General features: G+C 35.8%; 4 protein-coding genes across 4 annotated transcripts; 2 read left to right on the top strand and 2 right to left on the bottom strand.

Moving 5' to 3' along the window:
- Nucleotides 1–736: 736 nt before the first annotated feature.
- MONOS_10554 (uncharacterized protein) lies at nt 737–4,063 on the top strand (the record flags this gene model as incomplete). The annotated part of the gene is made up of 5 exons (XM_067863012.1): nt 737–850; nt 914–1,604; nt 1,954–2,006; nt 2,231–2,719; nt 2,853–4,063. The coding sequence occupies 5 exons, from the start codon at nt 737–739 to the stop codon at nt 3,663–3,665; spliced, it is 2,160 nt and encodes a 719-aa protein (XP_067730570.1). The 3' UTR covers nt 3,666–4,063.
- Nucleotides 4,064–5,520: 1,457 nt separating this feature from the next.
- On the bottom strand, nt 5,521–9,937 carry MONOS_10552fu10553 (putative autophagy-related protein 5; the record flags this gene model as incomplete). Its single annotated transcript, XM_067863011.1, has 4 exons — nt 5,521–9,203; nt 9,300–9,574; nt 9,624–9,751; nt 9,836–9,937. 4 exons carry the CDS (start codon nt 9,935–9,937, stop codon nt 5,521–5,523), a joined length of 4,188 nt encoding a protein of 1,395 aa, XP_067730569.1.
- Nucleotides 9,938–10,043: 106 nt separating this feature from the next.
- On the bottom strand, nt 10,044–12,459 carry MONOS_10551 (putative molybdenum cofactor sulfurase). Its single transcript, XM_067863010.1, has 4 exons — nt 12,061–12,459; nt 11,314–11,997; nt 10,715–11,031; nt 10,044–10,527 (listed from the first exon to the last, which is right to left on the bottom strand). Exons 1-4 carry the CDS (start codon nt 12,401–12,403, stop codon nt 10,162–10,164), a joined length of 1,710 nt encoding a protein of 569 aa, XP_067730568.1. The 5' UTR covers nt 12,404–12,459; the 3' UTR covers nt 10,044–10,161.
- A 3,868-nt stretch (nt 12,460–16,327) lies between these two features.
- Nucleotides 16,328–22,133, top strand: MONOS_10550 (uncharacterized protein). The gene is made up of 6 exons (XM_067863009.1): nt 16,328–16,378; nt 16,450–16,493; nt 16,571–16,970; nt 17,075–19,767; nt 19,919–19,976; nt 20,137–22,133. The coding sequence occupies exons 2-6, from the start codon at nt 16,484–16,486 to the stop codon at nt 21,947–21,949; spliced, it is 4,974 nt and encodes a 1,657-aa protein (XP_067730567.1). The 5' UTR covers nt 16,328–16,378; nt 16,450–16,483; the 3' UTR covers nt 21,950–22,133.
- Nucleotides 22,134–22,221: the final 88 nt, after the last annotated feature.

The following is a 22,221-nucleotide window of genomic DNA, read 5'->3' as shown; positions in this document are numbered from 1 at the left end:
TTGGTTTGATCAGACAGATCATAAGATTTACTGCTTTGTACTTTTCTAGCCAAACATTGACTTTGTCGCTCTTTCTTTTTTCATTTATATTTTAAAGCAAAAATAGAATATTAAATTTGGCTCTGTTTCTTATTCTTTTTGAAAGATTATCAGCAATGTTTGTATTTATCTTTATATCAAAAGATATTAAAAATTTTGAACAAATAGAAAAACGTCAATTATAAAACCGATGAGTGCATCAAATGATGATAATCCTGTTTGCAGAATTGGAGAAATTACTTTTAATGATAAATATTCAAGTTTACTGTTTTTTCTGAATAATTGAAGATTTAATACCATTTTAATAAATTCTAAAGGCTTGTTTAGTGAACTGGAACGTTGCAACGAAGTTGATCAAAAACAGAAAATTAAAGAAATGAGCGAAATGATTGAAGAAATGAAAATGGAAGATTTTGATTTTGTTTTCACCAAAGCATTGTTTGACGATCTAAATAAAATGATCGAAGAAAAGAAATTGACAGATGAAAATGCTGTTTTGCTGTTGAAACATATTGGAAGTTACAAAGCGCAGAGAAATATTTACAATCAAAGTTTTAAATGTTCTTCGCTTAGTAAAAAATTTGAGATGATAATTTATGAAAATGATAAGAAGAAAGAAGAAAGAGATGAAAAGCTTCTTGTAGATCTTTGTGAAAGTTATCTACTTTTGACAGAAATTTTTCCCTTTAAATTTCTAATGATTTGTGTGACTTGCCTTATGAAAGTTGCGTTGAACAAAAAGGAAAATGAAGAAACACTAAAAGAAGTGGAAATGGCGCTGCTGGCTTTGAGCAACATTGGAAATTTGACGGTATTTGTTATTTTTCTCCAATATTGAAGTTTATTAATATTTTTTTTTTTGAAATATACACAGATAGTATGGAAAGAACAATATTTGAATGAAATCAAGGAGATTATCCTGTATCATCAGGAACATCACAACCTGACGCGACTTGCATATCAATCTGCTTGGCAATTTTTATTGAACAGATATGCTACAGATATCAGTTTGGAAGATATTATTGTGAATGAACTGCATTTCGCCAGAGAAGTGACAAGAGAATTGGACGGTCTATCTAAATGTGTGGATTGGAAGGAAACAGAAAGCAAAATGAAAGGAAAGAATGAAGAGATGATGGTAAGAAGATGGGTCAAAATGGCTGAATTGCTGTTTTACGGTTTGCAATCGTGGAAGGAAGAATTCATTGGGCTGATTTGTTGTATTGTGGGTATATACAGAGCATCAAGAGAGAGTGGAATAGAAATGTATGAAAACTGCATTTCGATCTTTTGGAACCTTGTTGGACACAAAAATGTTGGTTTAGACGCGTTTTTCAAAGGAGGTGTTTTTGATCTGATTTCAGAGGAAATACGGCGGACAACTGAGAATGACTATGTTGCGTGCGATTGCCTGAAATTCTATCGGGAAATTTCGAAAAGAGTAATGGATAAGGAGAATGATGAAATTGAAGAAGCGGAAAGAAAGGAGGCAAAGAGGAAAACGTTTGAATACCTGGAAGAAGAAGGATACGAAGATATTATTACGAGCTTTTTTGAAACAATTGGTTTTCTAAACTGGAAATGCCACTTATTATCACCATATTTTTATGATTATTTTATCGGTGCTTGACGAAATAAAATTCGTTACTTTTTAGGAGGGAAATGTGTGAATAGAAATTTGTCAATTTTTCATTTCATTTCGAATGTCAACAACTTTGAAAACAAAATAATAAGAAAAATTGTTTATTTTTTATTAAAAAAAAAAGTGATTTTATTAATTTTTGTATTTGTGAGAGCAATCTGAAAATCAATTCTCTTCTCATTCATTTAAAAACTTTTGAATGTGAAAGTTTTTTTCCTATTGCAAAAATCAATAATCAAAATGCCATAACAATATAATTTGAAAAAAATAAGATTCTTCAACTTTTAACTGCAGCCATACTGAAATGCAGATTCAAAAAATCAATGTTTGTCATTTACAAAGAATGTGACATTCGGTATTTATCTTTTCAACATTGACAATATTTTATGTATTTTGGAAACTCGAAATATGCTATTGTTATTGATTTGCAATGCAATTGTCAAAATAAGGAGTCTTTGTTGGAGAAATTTTTAGGTTTGATATGAAAATCGATTAACACAAGTTTCAATTGCTTATTTTTATTTGTTTTCAGTTTTATTTTCCCAACAGGATAAGTCTTCTTCAAACGAACAGAGATCCAGAATGGATGAAATAGACCATCTAATTGAAGAAATGGACGAATCTGAATTTGAATCAGTGGCTTCTGTGGAATTTCAAAATGAAGTCGAAAAACTGATCGAAGAAGAGAAAACAAGTTTTGAAAATGGAGTGAGACTGCTTCAGCATGTTGGGTTTTGGAAGCTAGTTAGAGGAGCATGGAATGATTGCGGCGTATCGAAATGGTTGCAGAAAAGAGTTGAAAAAATGATGATGGAGGAGAGAGAGAAGAAAGTTGGAGAACAGAATGAAAAACTTTTGATTGATCTGTTCGAATGCTATTTGGGATATTATGGTGTAAGTGCAAATGCACCGGGAGACCTGACATCTGTTTGCGTTGGACGCATTTTAAAAGATGCAATTGCGAAAGCTGCAAAGGAAGGAAAAGAAAAAGATGTTGAGATGTGCCTTGTAACAGTCAGCGGTGTTGGAAAATTCAATGTTTGGAAAAAAAAACTTATTTTCTTTTGAATTAGTTTTAATTGTCTATTTTTCTTTTCTCTTAAATGTAATTTTCAAAAACATTATTTTTTTTTTCAATTATCATTTCCTAAATGTTGTGGCTCAAATTCAGTATGTGAAAAAGGAGGTGTACGAGAATGAAATGAAAGAGCTACTGAAGCAGCAACAGAAGGAGAAAAAGCTGACTCATCTCGCGTATGAGAGTGTATGGGAATTTGTGGTGAACAGATTGGGCATGGGACTTGGGCTGGAAGAGGTGATAGCGGGGGATGTGGATTTTGTGGGGGAAGCAGCAAGAGAACTCGAAGAACTGATTGAATGTGTTAATTGGGGTGTGGAAGGAAAGGGAGAAGAAAGAGCATCGAAAGGAAGGAAAGAGCTGTGGGTCATTAAGCGGTGGTGCCGGACGCTGGCGATGTTCTTTGCATGCAGCGAGAAGAGGGAGATGAAGTGTGGAGCGCTGATAAGGAGCATATTCCGATTGTGCAGAGTTGCAAAGAAGAGGGAGCGAGCGCTGTTTAACCAGTACATCGATCTCTTTGAGACGATGGTTGGGATGAAGAAAGATGTTGGAGAGGATCTGGTGGAAGGCGGGGCAGTTGAGTATTTCGTGTATGAGCTGTGCAGAGGGACGCTGGAAAACATGGGATTGGAGAGGAGCATGAGAATATGCTACGAAGTGCAGACGGCGATGAAGCGAGATAAAAAGAATAAGAAAAAGAGATGGATTTACGGAATGCCTCCAGAAGAGAGTGAAGAAGAAAAGAAGAAGACGACGATTGTGTGGGAGATTATTGATGAGCTGGAAGACGAAGGATTCGAAGACATTGTGTTTTGTTTGGAGCGAAGATTGTCTCATCTGAGGCGATTTTTGCATTTGCCAACGAGCTTCTCGGAGTATTTTGTGAATGTGCTGATGAAGTGAATAAAGGCATTTCTTCAAAAAGATTGAAAGGATTGAAGGAAGAAGTATCTCTTTTTTTATTTGATTGCAGCAATTTTTATTTGAAATGCATTTGTTTTCTGAGCATATGAACGGACAAAGAAAAGGAAACTGTCCATTTTGCTTGAAACGAAAGTTTTTTTTTTTTTTTTTTTTTTGAGATTTGGCTTTTTCTCTCAGTCAAAACTGGAATTGAACAAAATGTTAAAAGAGTATTTTCTTTTCTTTTTTTTAATGATTATTTCGAGAGAAATTTTTGGTGATAACTTGAGGCACCATTGTTTGGTATTCATTTCATTCTCTTTTTTACTCGTCATAATGTGTTAAGTTCATGTTCAAAAATTTTCTTCTTCATTAAAAAATCCAAATTTATTCTTTAATTTAAAAAAAAATATTTTTTTTTGCTCTTAAAAAAAGACAACAAAGAATGATGTGAAAATTAAAAATATGTCTAAAAATATTCTAATAAGATAATCCTTTCAGATAACTCTACGAATTATCCTCGTTTCGAATACAAACTAATTTATCGTGAGAAATTAATAAAAAATATCATTGAAATATTGAAAAAAACTGCATAAAACTCCAAAAAATTAACATGAATACAAAAAAGAAAAAGAAAAAGAAAGAAAAATTATTTGAAATAAAACATTAACTTTACTTAATGATTCAGAAATCCTTCTTTTTTCATTTCTCTTGAAGTGAATTAACAGTATTATTAATATTCTCTTTATCTCTTTCTTTCAGTGGATCAGCTACAACCAAATACACAAAATAATCCGGATACGAAAAGAAGGATAAGAGAAAAGACAAAGGAAGAGAAAGAGGAAGAGGAAGAGAATGCGAATAAACAGTTGGATAGCAATAATCAATGTATTCTTCTTTGGATGATGTCTCTGATGTTGAAGTGGAAGAGGAAGAGGAAGAGGAAGAAGGAGAAGGAGAAGATGATGATGATGATGAATTCTCTATTTCTTCTTTAGTTTTTGGTTTATCGTCATTTTCAGTCTGTTCATTGTTATTTGAGTCATTTGTGTTTGTTTGTTGTTCATTGATTGTTTCATCAGACAATGGAGAAGGAGGACAAGAGGAAGAGGAAGAGGAAGAGAGAGAAGAAGAAGAAGATGAAGAAGAAGAAGAAGAAGAAGGGGGAGAGGAAGAAGAGGAAGAGGAAGAGGAAGAGGAAGAAGAGGAAGATGATGATGATTGAGATGAATAAATAAGTGGAAGAGGAAGTGAAGACAAAGAAGACGGAGGAGAAGAGAGAGAGAGAGGAAAAGAAGAAAAGCCGGGTGAATTGAAAGGAGGAGAACACGAATCAGTTGGAGAGGCAGGGGTAGCTATGATTATGTGTGTTTGTGAGGGAGAAGAAGGAGAAGAAGGAGAAGAAGGAGAAGAAGGAGAAGAAGGAGAAGAAGGAGAAGAAGGAGAAGAAGGAGAAAGGGGGGAAGAAGAAGAAGAAGGGGAAGAAGAAGAAGATGATGATGATGAAATGGAAGAAGAAGAAGATAATGGCAGATCACCAGAATGAGAAGAAGAGGAGGAAGAAGAAGATGATGATGATGATGAATTAATTGGAATTGAATCAAATTCTTCTTTTTTATCTTTGCTAATTGCTTCTTTTTCTCTTTCTCCTTCTTTCTCCTTCTCCTCCTTCTCCTTCTCCTTCTCCTTCTCCTTCTCCTTCTCCTTCCTCTTCTTAGCTTTTCTTAGCTCTTTCTCCTCTTTCTCATCCAAATATGAATAGTCATATTCTTCATTGTTTTCTTCCTCTTCTCCTTCTTCCACAATCGCATATTCCGATTCTTCTTCTCTTTCTTCTTTGCCTTTCTTTTTATCATTATTTCGATTTATTTCTTTCTCTTCTTTCTCTTCTTTCTCTTCTTTCTCTTCTTTCTCTTTCTCTTCTTTCTCTTCTTTCTCTTCTTTCTCTTCTTTCTCTTCTTTCTCTTCTTTCTCTTCTTTCTCTTCTTTCTTTCTCTTCTTTCTCTTTCTCTTCTTTCTCTTCTTTCTCTTTCTCTTTCTCTCTCTTCCTTTTCCTCTCTTTTGGTGAAAAGAATTCATCTTTTGTTGAATCAGAATGAGAAGATGTTTCTAACATCCCATCTGAAAATTGATTTTCTTCCGTTTTATTTCTTTCTCTTTCCTTTTCTCCTTCCATTTCTTCATTTTCTTTCTCCTCTTCTCTTCCTTCTCTTTCTCCTTCTCTTCCTTTTCCTTCTCTTTCTCCTTCTTCTCCTTCTCTCCCCTCCAACACACCAAATCCAGAGTGAGAAAGAAGGTGCATCGGAAGAGGAGAAAGAGAAGACAAAGACAAATCAGAACTTGTTGAAAGATCTGACTGCCTCCTCAAATCAATCAGAGAAAGAAGAGAAGAGGAAGAGGAAGAGGAAGAGGAGGAGGAGGAGGAAGAAGAAGAAGAAGAAGAAGAAGAAGAGGAAGAGGAAGAAGAAGAGGAAAAGGAGGAAGAAGAAGAAGAAGAGAAAGAAGAGGAAGAAGGAGAAAGAGGAGGAGAAGAAAGAGAAGGAGGAGAAGAAGATGTTAATTGATCAGAATGTTCAGAAGAAGGCGAAGGTGAAGGAGAATTCGAAGGTGAAGGAGAAGAAGAAAGAGAAGAAGAAAGAGAGAGAGGAAGAGAAGGTTGAGAAGGAACAGGAGGAGAAAGAGGAGAAGAAGAAGAAGAGGAAGAAGAAGAAGAAGGCGAAAGAGAAGAAGAAATAGCTGATAAAATGGCATTCGAAGTGGAATCAGAAATGAGAGAAGAAGAAGGAAGATGAGGAAGAAGAGGGATGGAAGAGGAGAAAGAATGAGAGAGAGAAGAAGATGATGATGATGATGAGGAAGAAAGAGAAGGAGAAGAAGAAGAATTTTCTGATGAATTTTTTGAGATTAAGACACGAGGAGGAGGAGGAACGGGGTGAAGAGAAGAGAAAGAAGGAGAAGAAGAAGAAAGAGAAAGAGAAGAAGAAGGAGAAGAAAGAGGAGAAGAAGAGGGAGAAGAAGATGAAGAAGAGGAAAGAGAAGGAGAAGAGGAAGAAGAAGAAATTGAGGCTATATTTTGATTGGATTGAGGAGGAAAAGAGAAGAAAAGAGAAGGAGGAGGAGAAGAAAAAGGAGAAGAAGAAATTTTAGTTCGAGAAGGAGAAGAAGGAGAAGGAGAAGGAGAGAAAGAAGAGGAAGAGGAAGAAGAGGAAGAAGAAGAAGAGGAAGAAGAAAGAGAAGAAGAAGAAAAGTTAATTGGAGTGGAAGAACCACGAGGACGAATGGAACGAGAAGAAGAAGAAGAAGAAGAAGAATTTGATGAGGAAGAAGAGGAGGAGGAGGAGGAAGAAGGAGAAGGAGAAGGAGAAGGAGAAGGAGAAGGAGAAGGAGAAGGAGAAGGAGAAGGAGAAGGAGAAATAAACTGAAGAAAATCAGAAGAAGAAGAATTAGAATTAGAATTATTTGGATTATTCGAGCGAGAAAAAGGAGTGAAAGAGACGATGAATTGAGGAGATTGTTGAGACAAGCGAGGAAGATGAGGACGAAGAGAAGAAGAGAAAGAAGTAGAAAGTCTGTTCAGAGGAGCAGAGGGAGGAGGAGGAGGAGAAGAAGAAGAAGAGGAAGAGGAAAGAGAAGAAGAATGAGAATGAGAAGAAGAGGAGGAGGAGGAAGAAGAAGTGAGTGAGAAAGGAAGAGAAGAAGAAGAAGAAGAATTTTCATTTTCTGTTTGTTTTGTGTCTTTTTGAGGGAAAACAGCAGAAGAAGGAGAAGAAAAAGAAGAAGTGAGGTTTGATTGGAAAGAAGTAGAAGAAGAGAGAGAAGAAGAGAGAAAACAAGAAGAAGAAGAAAGAGAAGAACAAGGAGATTGAGAAGGAGAAGAAAGAGGAGAGGAGAAAGAGGAAGGGGGAGAAGAAGAAGAAGAGGAAGAAGAAATAACAGAAGAAGAAATAGAAGAAGAGGAAGAAGAAGAAGGAGAGAAAACAAGAGAAGTGATATTTGGGGCGTACGAAGGAGGAGGAGAAGGAGGAGGGGTTTTGTATGAGCTGTGGGAAGACAAAGTGTTTGTGCGGGAATTGGAGAAGGAAGAAGGCGAATGCGAATGAGAGAGAGAATGAGAGAGAGAAGAAGAGAAAGACTGTGGAGAATTCGGAGAATTCGGAGAAATCGGAGAATTAGATTGCAGAGAAGCGGAGAAATAGAGGTTGGTGGAAGGAGAAGAAGAGGAGGAAGAAGAAGAAGAGGAGGAAGAAGAAGAAGAAGAAGAAGAAGAAGAGAAAGAGGAGGAAGAGGAAGAGGAAGGGAAAGAAGGAGAAGAAGGGAAAGACGGAGAAGAAGGAGAAGAAGAGAGAGAAGAGAGATTTGTGGGGAGAGGAGTGGAAGGAGGAGGGGTAGGGCGAATACGAACAGCAGAAGAGGAAGAAGAATGATGTGAATGAGAAGAAGAATGGGAATGAACTGTGGGAGAAGAGGAAGACTGAGAAAGATGGCGTTTTTTCCTCTTTCTTTTGGAAGAAGAAGAAGAAGAGGAAGAAGAAGAATTTAAAGAGGAAGTGGAAGAAGAAGAATTCAATGAAGAATTAAGAGAAGAAGAAAGTTTTCTGCTTTTTTTGTGTTTTTTCCCTTTTCCGCCTGTTTTATTCTGCCGGCAAAGCTGTTTCATATTAAAATATTGTTTGGTGTTTATCGGAAATAATTCTGGGAGGCAAAAATGAAGATAATCAAGAAGAGTAACACGAGAAGAAAATGAAGAAAAAGAAGAAAAATCTTCATATTCTTCTTTCGTTTCTTTCGTTTCTTTCGTTTCTTTCGTTTCTTTGCTTTTTTTCGCTTTTCCTTCTCCTTCTCTTCCTTCTCCTTCCCCTTCTTCATTGTCAACATATACACCTTCTAAACTATCTTCATTGAATTCCTCATCAACCATCACATGTTCGTTATAATCTTCTTCTTCTTCTTTTTCTTTTCTTTCTTCTCCTTCTCCTTCTCCTTCTCTTCTCCTTCCTCTTCCTCTTCTTCCTCTTTCTCTCCCTCTCCCCCTTTCTCTCCCTCTTTCTCTCCCTCTTTCTCTCCCTCTTTCTCTTTCTCTTTCTCTTCCTTTTGTATTCTCCCTTCCTTCATATTTATCATCCCTTATGCTGTTTATTCCTCCATCATAAATAACTTCATAATTCGCTTTCTTTCCAACAATATTTCCTTCTCTCTCTTCTTCTTCTTCATCTTCCTCTTCCCCCTCTTCTTCTTCTTCAGAACTTTCAGTTTTCTCTTCCTCTTTCTCCTCTTCTTTTGCCCCCATCCAGTCAAACTTCTCTCTGTCTATCGCAAACTGATAGTATTTCCCATCCATTTTCCTCTCGTTGCTTGTTTCGTCTGCCTTTTCTGAAGCATTTTCACTCAAATTCGCTTCATTCGAATGAGAAGATGAATTCGTCATCACAAAAATGCGGATGGCTGGAGACGCCTTTTTGTGCAGAAAAGCGGGTGATATTTTTGATGCTCGGCTCAAAAATGACTTGCTGAAATATCTTCTAAAATTTGTTAAAGAAGCTAATCAATTGAAATGGATTTGGAACAAAATAATTATTATTTTTTATTTCAATAATATTGGGGGAATGAAAATATTTTACAAGCATATGGGCAAACCACTTGTAGCAGCTTCAAACATCTCATTTAGGTCAGAATCTTTTGCCATGTTCACATCATCCGTTACACGATAGCGTAAATGAAGTGCTTCCTTGCATGATGAACGATACCAAAACATCATCGTTTGCTTATCAAACAAACTCATAACATCATCATGAGGAAATGATCCACAGTGAACAGTGACATGCCACAATGGTGGAGATCCTTCCTTGAAATCCTTTTTGTTTTGAGAACTTGAAACGTGAACATCGTAAAGAACTCCAATAGGATGGCGCCTACAAAAATTTAACTTTTCCAATAACAGAAATTTATAAATTCACACACCATTCCAAAGGTTTTCCATTGTACGAAAGCCACACAGATTTTATATCGGCATCAGGAACAAATTGTTGTAAATATTTATGAACGGTTGGCATAACCAATGGAAAATATGAAGAAAATGAAAGTTTCATCTAGCGGAAAAGGACAGTTTTGTAAAGTTTATGTACAAATTTTCAATAGTTCAATATTATCAAAAATTTTTAAGATCATCAAACTGGAAGTGGAAGTGGCCGATATTTACCAGTGATAAGAGATGAATCTATACAAAATAAAACACGAACTTTCAGCGTCCAGAGCTTATTTTGTAGTTGATGCATAGTCTTTAAAAGTACTATTTCTAAAAAATCATGCAAAATAATGGTATTCATTGATCAATTTGAAGTTAGAAATTGTTCATATTTTAAATAATAAATCACTAAAATGATATAAATGATATACTTATTATTTTACGCGATTGTCAAGAAACTGTGAAAAAAAAAATATTAAAGTCGCTAAATGGAAAAAAGAAAAAGTTCAGAATAAACAAGAATAATTGAGATGGTTAATTGTGTAAGAGAGCAACTTCATCCAAAAATTGCTGATTAGTTTTATTGAGAAATGGTTTAAAGAAAGCGAGCACGTTTTCAACATCCTCAAAAGTAGTCAAATAACCCAATGACACACGGATAGATCCAATGGGATGGCCAGATACGATATCCAATCTCTCACCGCACGAATTATGGGCGATATGCGCAACAGTGTTCTTAATTAAGGACTTTGGAACATGCAGAAAGTCATAACAAGCGCCTGGGTTGCAGGAGCATCCAGTGCGGAGATGGATGCCCTTTTCGGCGGCAAGAACGGAAATATCGAAGAAGCCGAAGTATTCTCCATCAGCATCACGAAGGTTGAAATTGAGAATGGGTCCCTTAAAAAATAATAAAATATTAAAAATAAAATATGAAGAATATTTTAATTATGAAGGAAATATAATGTGTTGAAATCAAAAACAAAAATAAATTGGTGCAATAAGAAAATTACATTTTCAATTAAGACAAGAAATATTCTTTCCCCTCAAAAAAGCTAAATAAACAAAAGTTCATTCATTTCCAAACCTGTCTGTGCATATCTCTTGCTGAGTGATTGCCATATATCTCAAACAACGGCTTCCCGGAGTCATGTTTCATATTCCTCATTTCATTGTACAAATAATCACTCAATGAAAAGCAATGTTTTGTGATCTCGTCAATTCCCCCAACGCTGTTCAGTGCATTGAAGCCGTGTCGCAGAGCAGCAATGGACAGGAAAGGAAGCGTTCCGTCTTCGAAGCGCTGGCATAACTCAGGCATCCATTGATAGAAGGTGTCATCAGCCACAGAGAGAGAGACGGTTCCGCCGGAGAAAAAGGTCTTTCGGAGATATTGTGCGGCTTCTGAAAAGGAGGTGGGAGAGGAGGGAGGGAGAAAATGGGAAGGGAATGAAAAAATATGTTGGTTTGAGAAGAGAATGAATGAATGAGAGAGAGAAAGAGAAAGGAAGGGAAGTTGGAATATGGATGCATGAAAAGATAGAAAAATGAGTTGATAATAATCAATTAGTAATTTTGATAAAAAAAATATATAAATATCTTCAAATGTTAGAAAGAAAAACATAATTTTATTTTTTATTTTTCTTTCGTAAACGAAAAAAAAACCAAATCTTTCCTCAAACACACCATTTCTTATGATCAATGCTCCCAATCCAGAAGGGTAGCCAAACATCTTGTAAAACGATATGCCCACGAAATCTGGATGGTACCTCGTCAGATTCAGGCGGGACGTCGGCACAAACGCCGCTGCGTCGAGAAGCACAAAATACTTCCCTTTTTTCATTCCCAGCGAGCCGTTGTGGAACATCTCAATCAGATCCAGGTTGAATTTCTCGCCGGAATAGTTGCACTCTGCAGGGTATGCAAAGAGATGCATCGTGTCGTCGGTCCCGCCCGTTTTCGCCAGTTCAGACTGCGTCCGCGCAGCATACTCAGACATAAGCGTAGACACGTCGATGCAGTCAAATGTCGCTCCTTTGTCCAGTGCGTACTCACGAATACCAAGAACAGAGTTATGATTTGATCGAGTGTACAAAAATGTCGAGTTAGAAGTCCATGGAAATGTCTCACCAATCATTTTCAGCGATGCAGTCGTACCAGAAGTGAATATGACGGTATATTCATTTGGATCTGCTTCGAAATAGCGAAGAACTTCCAACCTGGCATCTTTAACAACTTTTTCAGATGCTAGTGATGATGGATTAATGCTATGAGGATTTCCATAAAGATGATTTTTCAAATCTTTCATTACTGCTTCCAATTGCCCAAGTTGATAAACTCCAGATCCGGTGTAATCCACGTAAGTTTGCCCTAAATTAAAAATTTATTTTGTATTATAAAAAAAATATATAACGATTAGTATTTCTATGATACCTTTAAGATGTGGCATCTGCGTTTTTCTAATTTCATCTATTAATCCTCCATAACCATAAATATCTCCGTACTTGTTCATGAAAGATTGCTTCCGCTTTGTGAAGTCTGGTGAGCATGAAGCAGGTCCAGCACTAACAGAACTAGGAGGTGGGCAAGAGGATTTGTTAAGATGAATTAAGGAATAAGATAGATATCCGATAAATCCCACAAAAAAGCACAAAGCTGAAATGAGTATGATTGTTCTCCAAGATGATGTTTGCTTCTTGGGGGGAGGATGTTGTTGTGGTTGTTGAACTGGGGTTTTTGGTGCTCTTTGTTGAGGCGTACGTCTTTCTCTTTCCATTTACTTCAAAACAACGACCTCAGGAATGAGTTGCTGTAATAAGAAAATATAAATCTGGGATTATGATCATTATCAAAAAAAGTTGATTAATTATCATGAGAGATATTGCGAGAATAATACACAACATAATGTTTTCTAATGAAACCAATTATTATTGACAATTGTAAATTTTGCTTTCAGATAAATTTTCCAGAAACAATTTTCATCATCTTAATCTTCTAAGAATGCGAGGATATTTTTTTTCTTTTTGAATTTAATATCACGAAATTATTTCTTTCATTTCACACAAATTGCAAATATTCTGTATTTATATGAGAGGGAATGTTGGATTATAAATGATACGATGGAGAAAAAGTTAAGAAAAAATTATTTTATTATTCATGAAAGCAATAATAATGTGAAAATGGGTGATTCTTTTTGAAAAGTCACAAATGTTTAATTTTCAAACGGATCTAAAATTTAATATTTTGCCAAATATTTTGTAAACAAATATCAAACTTTACTTAAATGGAATCTGTTACTTGATAATGCTATTTCAAACATTCATAAGAAAATTCGTGAGTTGAAACAGAAATTTTAGCAAAATATGAAATTTTTGAAGTATTTGAAAATTAAGCATTTGTGACGTTTCAAAAAGAATCACCCAAATAACAAAATTTTTTTTTATTTTTGATGTTTCTGATAAAAGATTTTTCGTTGTGCAAAAAAATGAATTGAAGCAATATACTTTTTTTTTTATGTTTCTTTTTTTTTAATGAACTATCAATACGAAAAACATATGACAAACAATATACGTTATCAAGATAGTCATATTCGTTGTTGAAAACATTGTATCCAAATCGAATAATGAAATAATGAAGATAATAATAGATTTAATATCAATTCTTTTTCTGATAAATCTAAAAAAAAACCAGAGCTTTTTTTTTTGTTTGTTTGTTTGTCTGTTTGTCTGTTTTTTGAATTATTTTGAAAAATTTGTTTCCATTAGAACACAGGAAAAAATTAGATGGCATGATCGCGTTATATCGGACAACGAAAATTTCAGTTTTTTCGCGTCTGATATACTTAAATGTGTATCTAATTCATTTTAAAAATAGTTTTAAGGCGCGGAAAACGTTTTGTTAAAAATTAAAAAATGTTTCGAAAATATTACAATTTATGGGTATGTTCCTATTTAGGGTTATTGAAAAACAAACAATGATCAAAAATGGCATACCCAAGGGAAAAGAAATATTCTGTATTCAGTAAAATTTGTACATTTATAAAAGAAGAAACAGCATGGGATTTGTTTTTTCATCACATTCTGGAAGACAAAAGTCCAGATTGCAGAATTCATAAGAAAAAGAAGGTTTTGGTGAAAGAAGGAGCAAATTATAGGTATTGGACATGTAGAAAATGTGCAACAAAAAAATCAGTGTACAAAGGAACTAATTTGGAGAATTCAAAGTGTGGAATAAATAAGTTTTAACTCATCATCTTGTTTCTTTGGCTTGGGATTTCGCAATCAAACATCCAAAAAATGCTTGATTTGCATGATTCAGTTGTTGGCTACTGGAGCTGTGTGTTAATAAGTGCTAGCATGGATTTTATCAACAACAATCCAATCAAACTGTGAGGTGATGGGGTTATTGTAGAGATTGATGAGTGCGAATGGAGACGAAGAAAATATAAAAGGGGGAGAAAGAAAAAGCAAATTTGGATTTTCGGTGGGATAGAAAGGACAGAAAATAAAAAAGAAATTAAGAAGAAATTCATCAATATTGTTTCTGACAGATCTGCAAAAACTCTTCTTCCGATAATCAGACAGCACATTTTGCCAGGCACAACTATCATGAGTGATGAATGGAAAGCCTATTCATCACTGGAAGCATTCGGATACATTCATAAAACAGTCTGTCATAAGAGAAATTTTGAAAATCCTCTGAGCGGAGCTTGTACAAACACGATAGAGGGTATGTGGTCGCATTTGCGGGGTTTTTCCCAAAACATGGTGTCAGAGAACGGTTTTTGGAAGATTATCTAGCATTTTGGATGGTGAAAAATACAAAACAACTCTCTTTTCAAGATTTTGTACACATGATCGTTTACAGAAAGGAAGAGGAAATCGAAGAACAAATTCTGGAAGAACAGTATGAAGAAGCAGACGACGAATTAACATATGAAAATATTCCAGATATTGATGATTTTGATTTTTCAGAATCTTCCAATGAGAAAAAAGATGAATCAACAGACAGCTGTTTAAATTTTTTTGTAAAGTTCCTTTCGTTTAATTTAAAAATTGAATAAAAATTTCATATTTCGATCAAATTTTTGTTTTCAGTCACCAGATTTCATGAGAATGAATATAAAATCAATATCAAGATTTAACTTTCATGACAGAGAAATTTAGTGAGTGGGAACAGAAATTTGATCGAAACATGAAATTATTATATTATTTGAAAATCTAACAAAAGGAACTTTTCAAAAAAATTTAGACAGCTTGGGATTATCTGATGGTGCTGATGCATCGAAATGGGTGGATAAATAATTACAATTTATAATTTTTCAATTTTTCAATTTTTTATCATTGTACCACTATCATTTTTTTTTTAAAATAAGAAAAATTAAAAACTCGATTTTGACAAACTTCCACGCTTTTTTAATATCCAAAACATTGATATATATAGTTAATAAACATTTCTATACACATAAAAATCAATTTCTCAATGTCCGATATAACGCGAATTTGCCAATTAGATTAAAATGTGATTTTATTCGAAAAGTTAGAATTATGCACCATGTTTATTTCTTTGTGAAAAAAATAATAATTATTTGTAGTGAACATTTCTTTAATGAATGTATGTTGTTTTTTGTTTTAAATTGCTTTGTACTTTTTAGAAAAATGAAAACCATCATTCTGATGTTTTACAAATTTTGACAATTTTTTTTTCAATTTTAGCTTTTGAATCATTATATTTTTCAGCAATTCAAGCTGTTTCATAATGGAAAGATAAGTTACTATTGCTGAGCTTCGAAGAAAATTTCGAGTGATTGATATCAAAATTTTATTTCTTGACACCAATATGGATTTGGACTGAAAATCATTCAAATTAGACTTTTTCAAAAGTTGTAATATTTGGCATGTTTCTTTTGAATAATCACTTTTGCTCAATTTTCAGGTGAAAATGAAAATAAAACAATACATGCATTTCAAAAAAAAAAAAAAAAAAAAAACAAAAATACTGATCCATCCTGTCTTCAAAAACGAATTAATATGTGAATTTCAAACCGAAAATAGTTCCAAATTGATAATTTCAAAATTTTTATTTGAAAAATACTGCTCAAAGAGTAAAATATTCTATCAAACAAAAAGGCTAATTTAAATAGTCCTTTTTTTTTTGCGGAAAAAAAAATAAAAATTATAAATTAAAAGTGGAATTTTTTAAAATTTAAAATTTCAGAAACTTGTTTCTTCAAAAAATATCATCCAATTGGATGGAAAAAACTTTTGAAAATTTTTTAATGGATGATGGAGTTATTTGTTATAAATAAGTTTTCATCACAGCGGATAAACACAAATTTTTATGTAATTTAAAAGACGTATTTGCAATTTCGTTGCTAATGACATCAGTGCAATTATTTTATTTGCATAATCATTATGAAACATTTGTTGGACCATATTAATAAAAAAAGTACCCATTACATTGTTATTTATTTTTTTATTTCATTTTTTGTTTTTGAAGGTGAGACCGAGGCAAAACGGAAGGCGAAACATCAGTAGATCTAAAAGCTTTTATTTCTGTGCTTGTTGGCGATTACCCACAAGAAACGAAGGTTTTTCCACAGATATTCAATTAGTTATCTTTTACAAATATCTCTCTATAGATACGATTCTATAATGAAATCAAAATAGGATATCTCAAACAAGATTTTGATGAAGGAATTGAAGAATTATCTGTTGAAAAAATTTTAGAGCTTCTTGTCGAAGTGTTGAATGTTTGAATAATTTCTATTTTTCATGTTCAAGAATTTTGATTTATTTATCATTTATTAACAATCTTCTTTAGACTGGAGAGTTGAATGATACAGTTTTTGCATTAGATGGAATTCGGTATTTTTTTTTTCAAAATTTCTGTGTAATATCTTTAATGTTGTTTTTTTATTTTTTCTAATGTCGGAAATTTAGAGATTTGATTAAAATTTCAGAATACAACAGGACCGAAGCTTTAGAATGCGGAATTCTTGATATTCTTGAAGCTCTTCAAGAAACAGAATTATTTGTTTCTTGCTGGCAGAAGAAAAATAAAAACATATCAAATATCAGATTAATCGAATCATTTTTGGATGTGATATATTACATTTTTCCTTGTGGTATTAATGATTCGTTAAAAAACGAAGAAAGTATTCATAAATTTGGGAACCATTCAAAAGAATTTAAAGAGGATTATTCTTTACTTCCATTTATCCAGTTTTTAAAGAATTGCGTTTTTGATGCAAATGGGCAAATACGAGCAAAAGCCGTGTCTCTGTTATTATCACGCCATACAAATGAAACAAGTTGGAAAAAGATATTTGTGGATATATGCAGGTTTGAAAGATAAACGGCTAATTGCATGATTCATTAAAGATTATTAAAATATTTCTCTTTTGATTTATTTATTTCATTTCCATTTTGTACATAAACTATTATAGAAAATCAACAAATATTACAGCTCTTCTCGAGAACATTTATGACTCAATAATTACACTCACAATCCATCCATTTCAACTTATTCAGTCTGGAATCATGCCATTTCTAGCTTCCTTTTTCTTTGTTCCTTCCTCTCAATCATCTTCATCTTCATCATCTTCTTCTATTGCACTCCGTTTTAATCCTCTTTCTGCAGAACAAAGTTCCGTTCTTCGTTCATCAGATTCTTCTCTTCTCGAGTTGTCTAAACGTTCAATCGACATTCTTTATTTCCTCATTCTCTTCTTTTCAACTTCTTCTTTCTCTTCCAAAAAGGAATCAGAAATCTTTTTTGAACAGCTTTCTGCTTCAAACATTCCAAACATCCTGATTTCTGAGCTCTGCTCTGCCATTTCTTCAATTTCTACTCCTGAAAAGCCAAAAACTATTTCTCTTTCTTCTTCTTCCATTCGTCGTTCACTTTCACCTCCTCCATCTCCTCCTTCTTCCTCTTCCAAATCATCTCCTCAAAGTTCATTTCCTTCTCTCAGCGCTTATTTGGCTAATCGGCCAAAGTCTCGCTCACCTGCCGCTCATTCAAAATCTCCTCCGCCTTCTCCTCTCATTTCTTCTTCCTCTTCTTCATCTTCTCAGCAATCAAACCAACAGATTCCTCCAAGCACAACCAAATCAAAGAAAAGAGGCAAATCTCCTCCCCCTTTCTCGCCATCGTCTTCTTCTCCCCCGCCTTCTCCTTCAATGCCTCTTCAGCTATTTTCGTCTTCTTCCTCTTCTTCATCTCCCTTAACTCCTCCATCATATCCAAGTGATTCGCCTCAAAGCCCTCCTCTTTCTTCATCTTCCTCTTCCTCTTCCTCTTCTTTTCTCTCTTCTTATTCCTCCACTCAGCAAGAGCTCCTCATTTCGTTCGTTCACTTGCTCCATATGATCATCACTCTATCTCCAATTTCTGTTCTATCTTCCTCCAATCATGCTTTGCTCGTCAAATCGCTTCTCATTCCGATCAAGCCACTTGTCCAGCAGGCAGCAAAGAGAACAAGAGTGAGAGAAAGCGAAAGAGCGAAACAGGAGAAAAGAAAGAGATTGGGACTGAAAGAAGGAGAAAACAAAGAGAAAACGAAAAATTCATCATCATCATCATCATCATCATCTTCCTCCTCCTCTTCTCCTCCTCCAGCGTCTTTTTTGTCAATGATGGGAACTCTTTCATCAAAGACCCCTTCTTCTTCTTCTATCAACAAAATTAATACAAATTGTTCCTCATCCCCTTCCTCTTCCTCATCCTCTTCCTCATCCTCATCCTCATCCTCTTCCTCATTCTCTTCTTCTTCTTCTTCTTCCTCATTTTTCTCCTTCTCTCCCAAAAAACTGACTTCTCATTCGTTTTCGTGTTTGTGTTTGCGGATTCTTTCACGTCTTCTGTTTCGCGGCGCCTTCAGCTCACTTATCTCGGATCTTTCGCAGCTTTTCCCATCAGACGAGGCAGTGTTCAGGCAATATTCCACTCAATCTTCGTTTTCTTCATCGTTTCTCGCTTCTCAACAGCAATCTATTCCGTCTTCATCACCATCTTCTTCTTCTTCTCCTTCTTCTTTCTCCTCCTCCTTTTCTTATTCTCTCTCTGATCTTCTATCTCTGTCTGTGAAGGGTTCTCTTGTCGATTCTGATCTGTCCAATCTGCCAACACACCCCACACCTCCTCTGAAGCACAATCCATTTGCACATTCATTAGACCTCATAAACTCTCTTCCAGACCTCATTCTGCTTGCCTCAACGACTTTTGATGATGAAGCAGAAGAGGAAGCAGAAGAGGATGAGGAAGATGAGAATGAAGAAGAGGAAGAAGCTTCGGGAAAAGAAGGAAATGGAGAGCAGAAAGAGAGAGGGAGAGGAGTTGAAAGAGATGAAAGAGAAACACTCGAAACTGAGAAGGAACGGAAGAATCAGAATCAGAAGAATGAGAAGAAAAAGAAAAAGAAAAAGAAAGGAGAAGCGGAAAGCAAATTGGATTGGAGGGAGATCAGAGAGAACAGCATGATGATAGTGGGGAGCATGATGAAGAGGAAAGGAATGGTTGGGGAAAGTGGAGTGGGAGTGAGGTTTGTGAAGGAGATGGTGGTGGATGGATTGATTGAGTGGAAGGTGTTTGAGAAGGAGGAGAGGAAGTGGAGGAAGAGGAAGAGGAAGGATGAAGAAGAGGATGAAGGAATAGGAGAAGATGGAATGGAAATGGAATGGTTTCACAATGTGGATGAAAGAGAAGAGGTTGAAAAGAGAAGGAGATGGAGATGGAGATGGAAGAAAGGAATAATTGGAGATAAGGAGGGAGGGAAGAAGACGAAAAAGAAGAAAGGGCTGATGGAAGTGGACGAGGATGAGATGGATGAGAAGCATGAAGAAACAGAAAATGAAGAAATGAAAAAGCAAAAAGAGGGAAAACAAACAGAAAAAGAAAAAGAAAAAGAAAAAGAAAGAGGAAAAGAGAAAGAGAACAAAAAAGATGAGAAAAAGAAGGTTGAAACGCTTTTAGATGAAGTTGTGGAAACAAAAATGACTAAAAGAGAAGCAAAAAGGAGCAATGAACAATCAGCTGATGCGAAGCAAATCACACAACAAATGATGAAGGAATCAATGAACATTGAATCGCACTTGCTGCTTTCGTTGACTTATCTTCTGTATTTGGCACAGATGCCAAGTGTGGTTTTATTAATATCTCTCCTTTTTCACTTGTTTTCCTCTTTATCTTCTTCATATTTTTTGATTTATTTTAATTCATTCATTCATTCTTTTTTTCATTTTTTCTATTTTCATTGTTGAAACCCCATTTTTCATTCTCTTTTCTTCAGCCAACCATCAGATAATTGCTCAGTCTGGAATTATCTTCTATTTCCCTGAACTTCTCAGGTGTGCTTGTTTTGCTTCATTCTTATCAGTTTCACAGGTCATAATTCATTTTGAATTTGCATTTTATTAAAAAATCTTTCAATCAATTGAACCAAAAATATTCACATGTTTCGGTTATGCTTTGATTTCTTTTCTGTTGCTGTTGAATATAATTCTGCAGACACAAACTGTTATCTGTCCGATTGATAACGCTGCTCACGATCTTCACGATCTATGTCTCTTCTCTTTCACTTCGGAACAAACAGAAGAAAAGAGAGAAATCGCGAATTCTGCAGGCAGCCGAGACAGTTGCACAATCATCAACCACTTCATCAACCACTTCGTCATCATCTTCATCATCATCTTCTTCTTCTTCTTCATTGTCGTCATCTTCTTCTGCAAATGCATCAAAAAGAGCAGAAGCTGAAAGGGAAGGAAAAGAATTGAAGGAATGGAAGAAGGAAGCGAAAAAGAAAGGAGCGATTACAGCAGGAGCAGAAGGGGAAGAAGGAGGAGAAAGAGACGAAGGCGACGAAGAGCTGGACGACAAGACGAACGAGCAGCTGGCAGCGCTGATTGCTTCGTCGCTTTCGCTTCTGAACTCGCTCGATTCAGTGATCGACAACATCCTTCCCTCTCTGATTTCTCTCAGATGCACACTCCCTTCCTTCTGCACCTCTGCTCAACAATTAGCTGCTCATGAGACTTCATCATCACCATCATCACCATCATCACCATCACCATCACCATTTTCTTCTTCTTCTCTGCTGTTTTCACGAGATGCAGCAATCCAATCGTCATTCTTTCCAGAAGATTTCATTCGCTGGATTGGGTGGGCTGATGAGAAAGTGGAGCAGAAAATGAATCGACTGCTTGACTCAAAAGAAGCATCCTTTTCTCCCATTTCATGTTCTTCTTCTTCTTCTGCTGCTGCTGCTACTGCGCCAAAGCGAGTTCCTCGATTGAAGTTGGGATTCAGCTGTGGCACGCGCTTCCGCTCGCTGCCGTGTCCATCATGCCTGATTGTGAAGGTGTGTGTGCATGTGGTGACGCTGCGAGGAACATTTTTTCCGTGGAAGCTGGAGGAGTTTGGAAGGATGAAGAGCACAGAGCGGCTGTTTGATTTGATGGACGGGGCAGTTGGGATGAGCAGGGGTGCAGAAAGGAAAGTGGAGGAAGTGGCAGAGGGGTGCAGAAGATGGGATGGGAGAGAAGAAGCGAGGGGGAAAGAGCAGGGCAAGGGCAGCTCAGACTGCTGTGAGGAAGACATTGAGACAGGGAGACAGGGGGACTGTGCTTGGTTGGTGAAAGAGAGGTGGCGATGTGGGTGTGGCATGATCGGAGCATTTGAGCGGAGGGTGGCAGTAGGATGTGTGATGCGACTGTCGAATCTGGGGGCTTTGTCGTTTTTGAAGAATGGGAACTGGCGGGTTTGGCTGAGTGGGATCCCGCTGTTGCTTGGGAGGAAGGAAGAGGTGTTTGTGATGAAAGGGCTGAAAACGTTGAGAGCGCTTTTGGTGTGGGCAGATCGGAAGGAGAGAGAGAAAATGAAAGCGGAGTTGGAGGGGGATGTTGAAGGGAACAGAAGAAACATTGGAGGTGGAGGTGGAGGTGGAGAAGAAGAAAAAGGGGAGGTGTCGAAAAAGGATATCATGAGGATGCAGGAGTCGTCGTCGATGCTGAAGGTGAAGATGAACGAGATGAAGTATGTGTCGTTGTTTGACAATGCAAAGAGCCTGACAGTTCCGCAGACGTTCAGAGAAATGGTGGAAGCAGAGAAAGAAGCCTCGAGGAATGAAGAGAAGCGGAAGGAGAAGGCGAAGGAGAGGGAGGAGCGGTCATATATTTCGCAGGAGGAAGTTGTTGTTTTGCTGTCGCAGATGGAAAGAGAGGGAGCGTTTGATGCAGTTTGTGTGCTGACTCAGCACTCAAACGGGGCAATCAAGCAGCTGGCAGAAGAATTGCTTTCGACGTATTTGCGCCTTCGGCAATGAGTGTTCCGCAGCAGAGCAACAGATCAATTCATATTATTTGTCTGAATAATATTTTTTTTCTGATTTAAACAGCTTTTTTGAATGAATTTTGTTGAGAGAATAAAACGGAGCACAATTTCTTGTTTCAAAAAAACAAATAAAATAAAAAGAATGATCAACAATCTGCTTCTCATCATTCAAATGTTTGTTTGATGTTTTTCTTGAAACAACGAATGAAAATACTTTTCATTCTTCTTCAAAAACTTCAGAATTGCAAAGAAATGGCTCTCTCT

This window comes from Monocercomonoides exilis (assembly GCF_001643675.1).
Source record: "Monocercomonoides exilis strain PA203 chromosome Unknown scaffold14-1859848, whole genome shotgun sequence".
NCBI lineage: Eukaryota > Preaxostyla > Oxymonadida > Polymastigidae > Monocercomonoides > Monocercomonoides exilis.
The sequence above is the reverse complement of the archived record's forward strand: the minus strand, read 5'-3'. Positions and strand labels throughout refer to the sequence as shown.

Coding starts and splice junctions, on each gene's coding strand:
- MONOS_10551 (XM_067863010.1), bottom strand. CDS start 12,403: ATGGAAAGAGAAAGACGTACGCCTCAACAAAGAGCACCAAAAACCCCA. Junction 11,998..12,060: donor GCAGATGCCACATCTTAAAG/GTATCATAGAAA, acceptor TTTTTAATTTAG/GGCAAACTTACGTGGATTAC. Junction 10,528..10,714: donor CAAGAGATATGCACAGACAG/GTTTGGAAATGA, acceptor TTATTTTTTAAG/GGACCCATTCTCAATTTCAA.
- MONOS_10550 (XM_067863009.1), top strand. Junction 16,971..17,074: donor ATATTTGTGGATATATGCAG/GTTTGAAAGATA, acceptor AAACTATTATAG/AAAATCAACAAATATTACAG. Junction 19,977..20,136: donor TATTTCCCTGAACTTCTCAG/GTGTGCTTGTTT, acceptor ATAATTCTGCAG/ACACAAACTGTTATCTGTCC.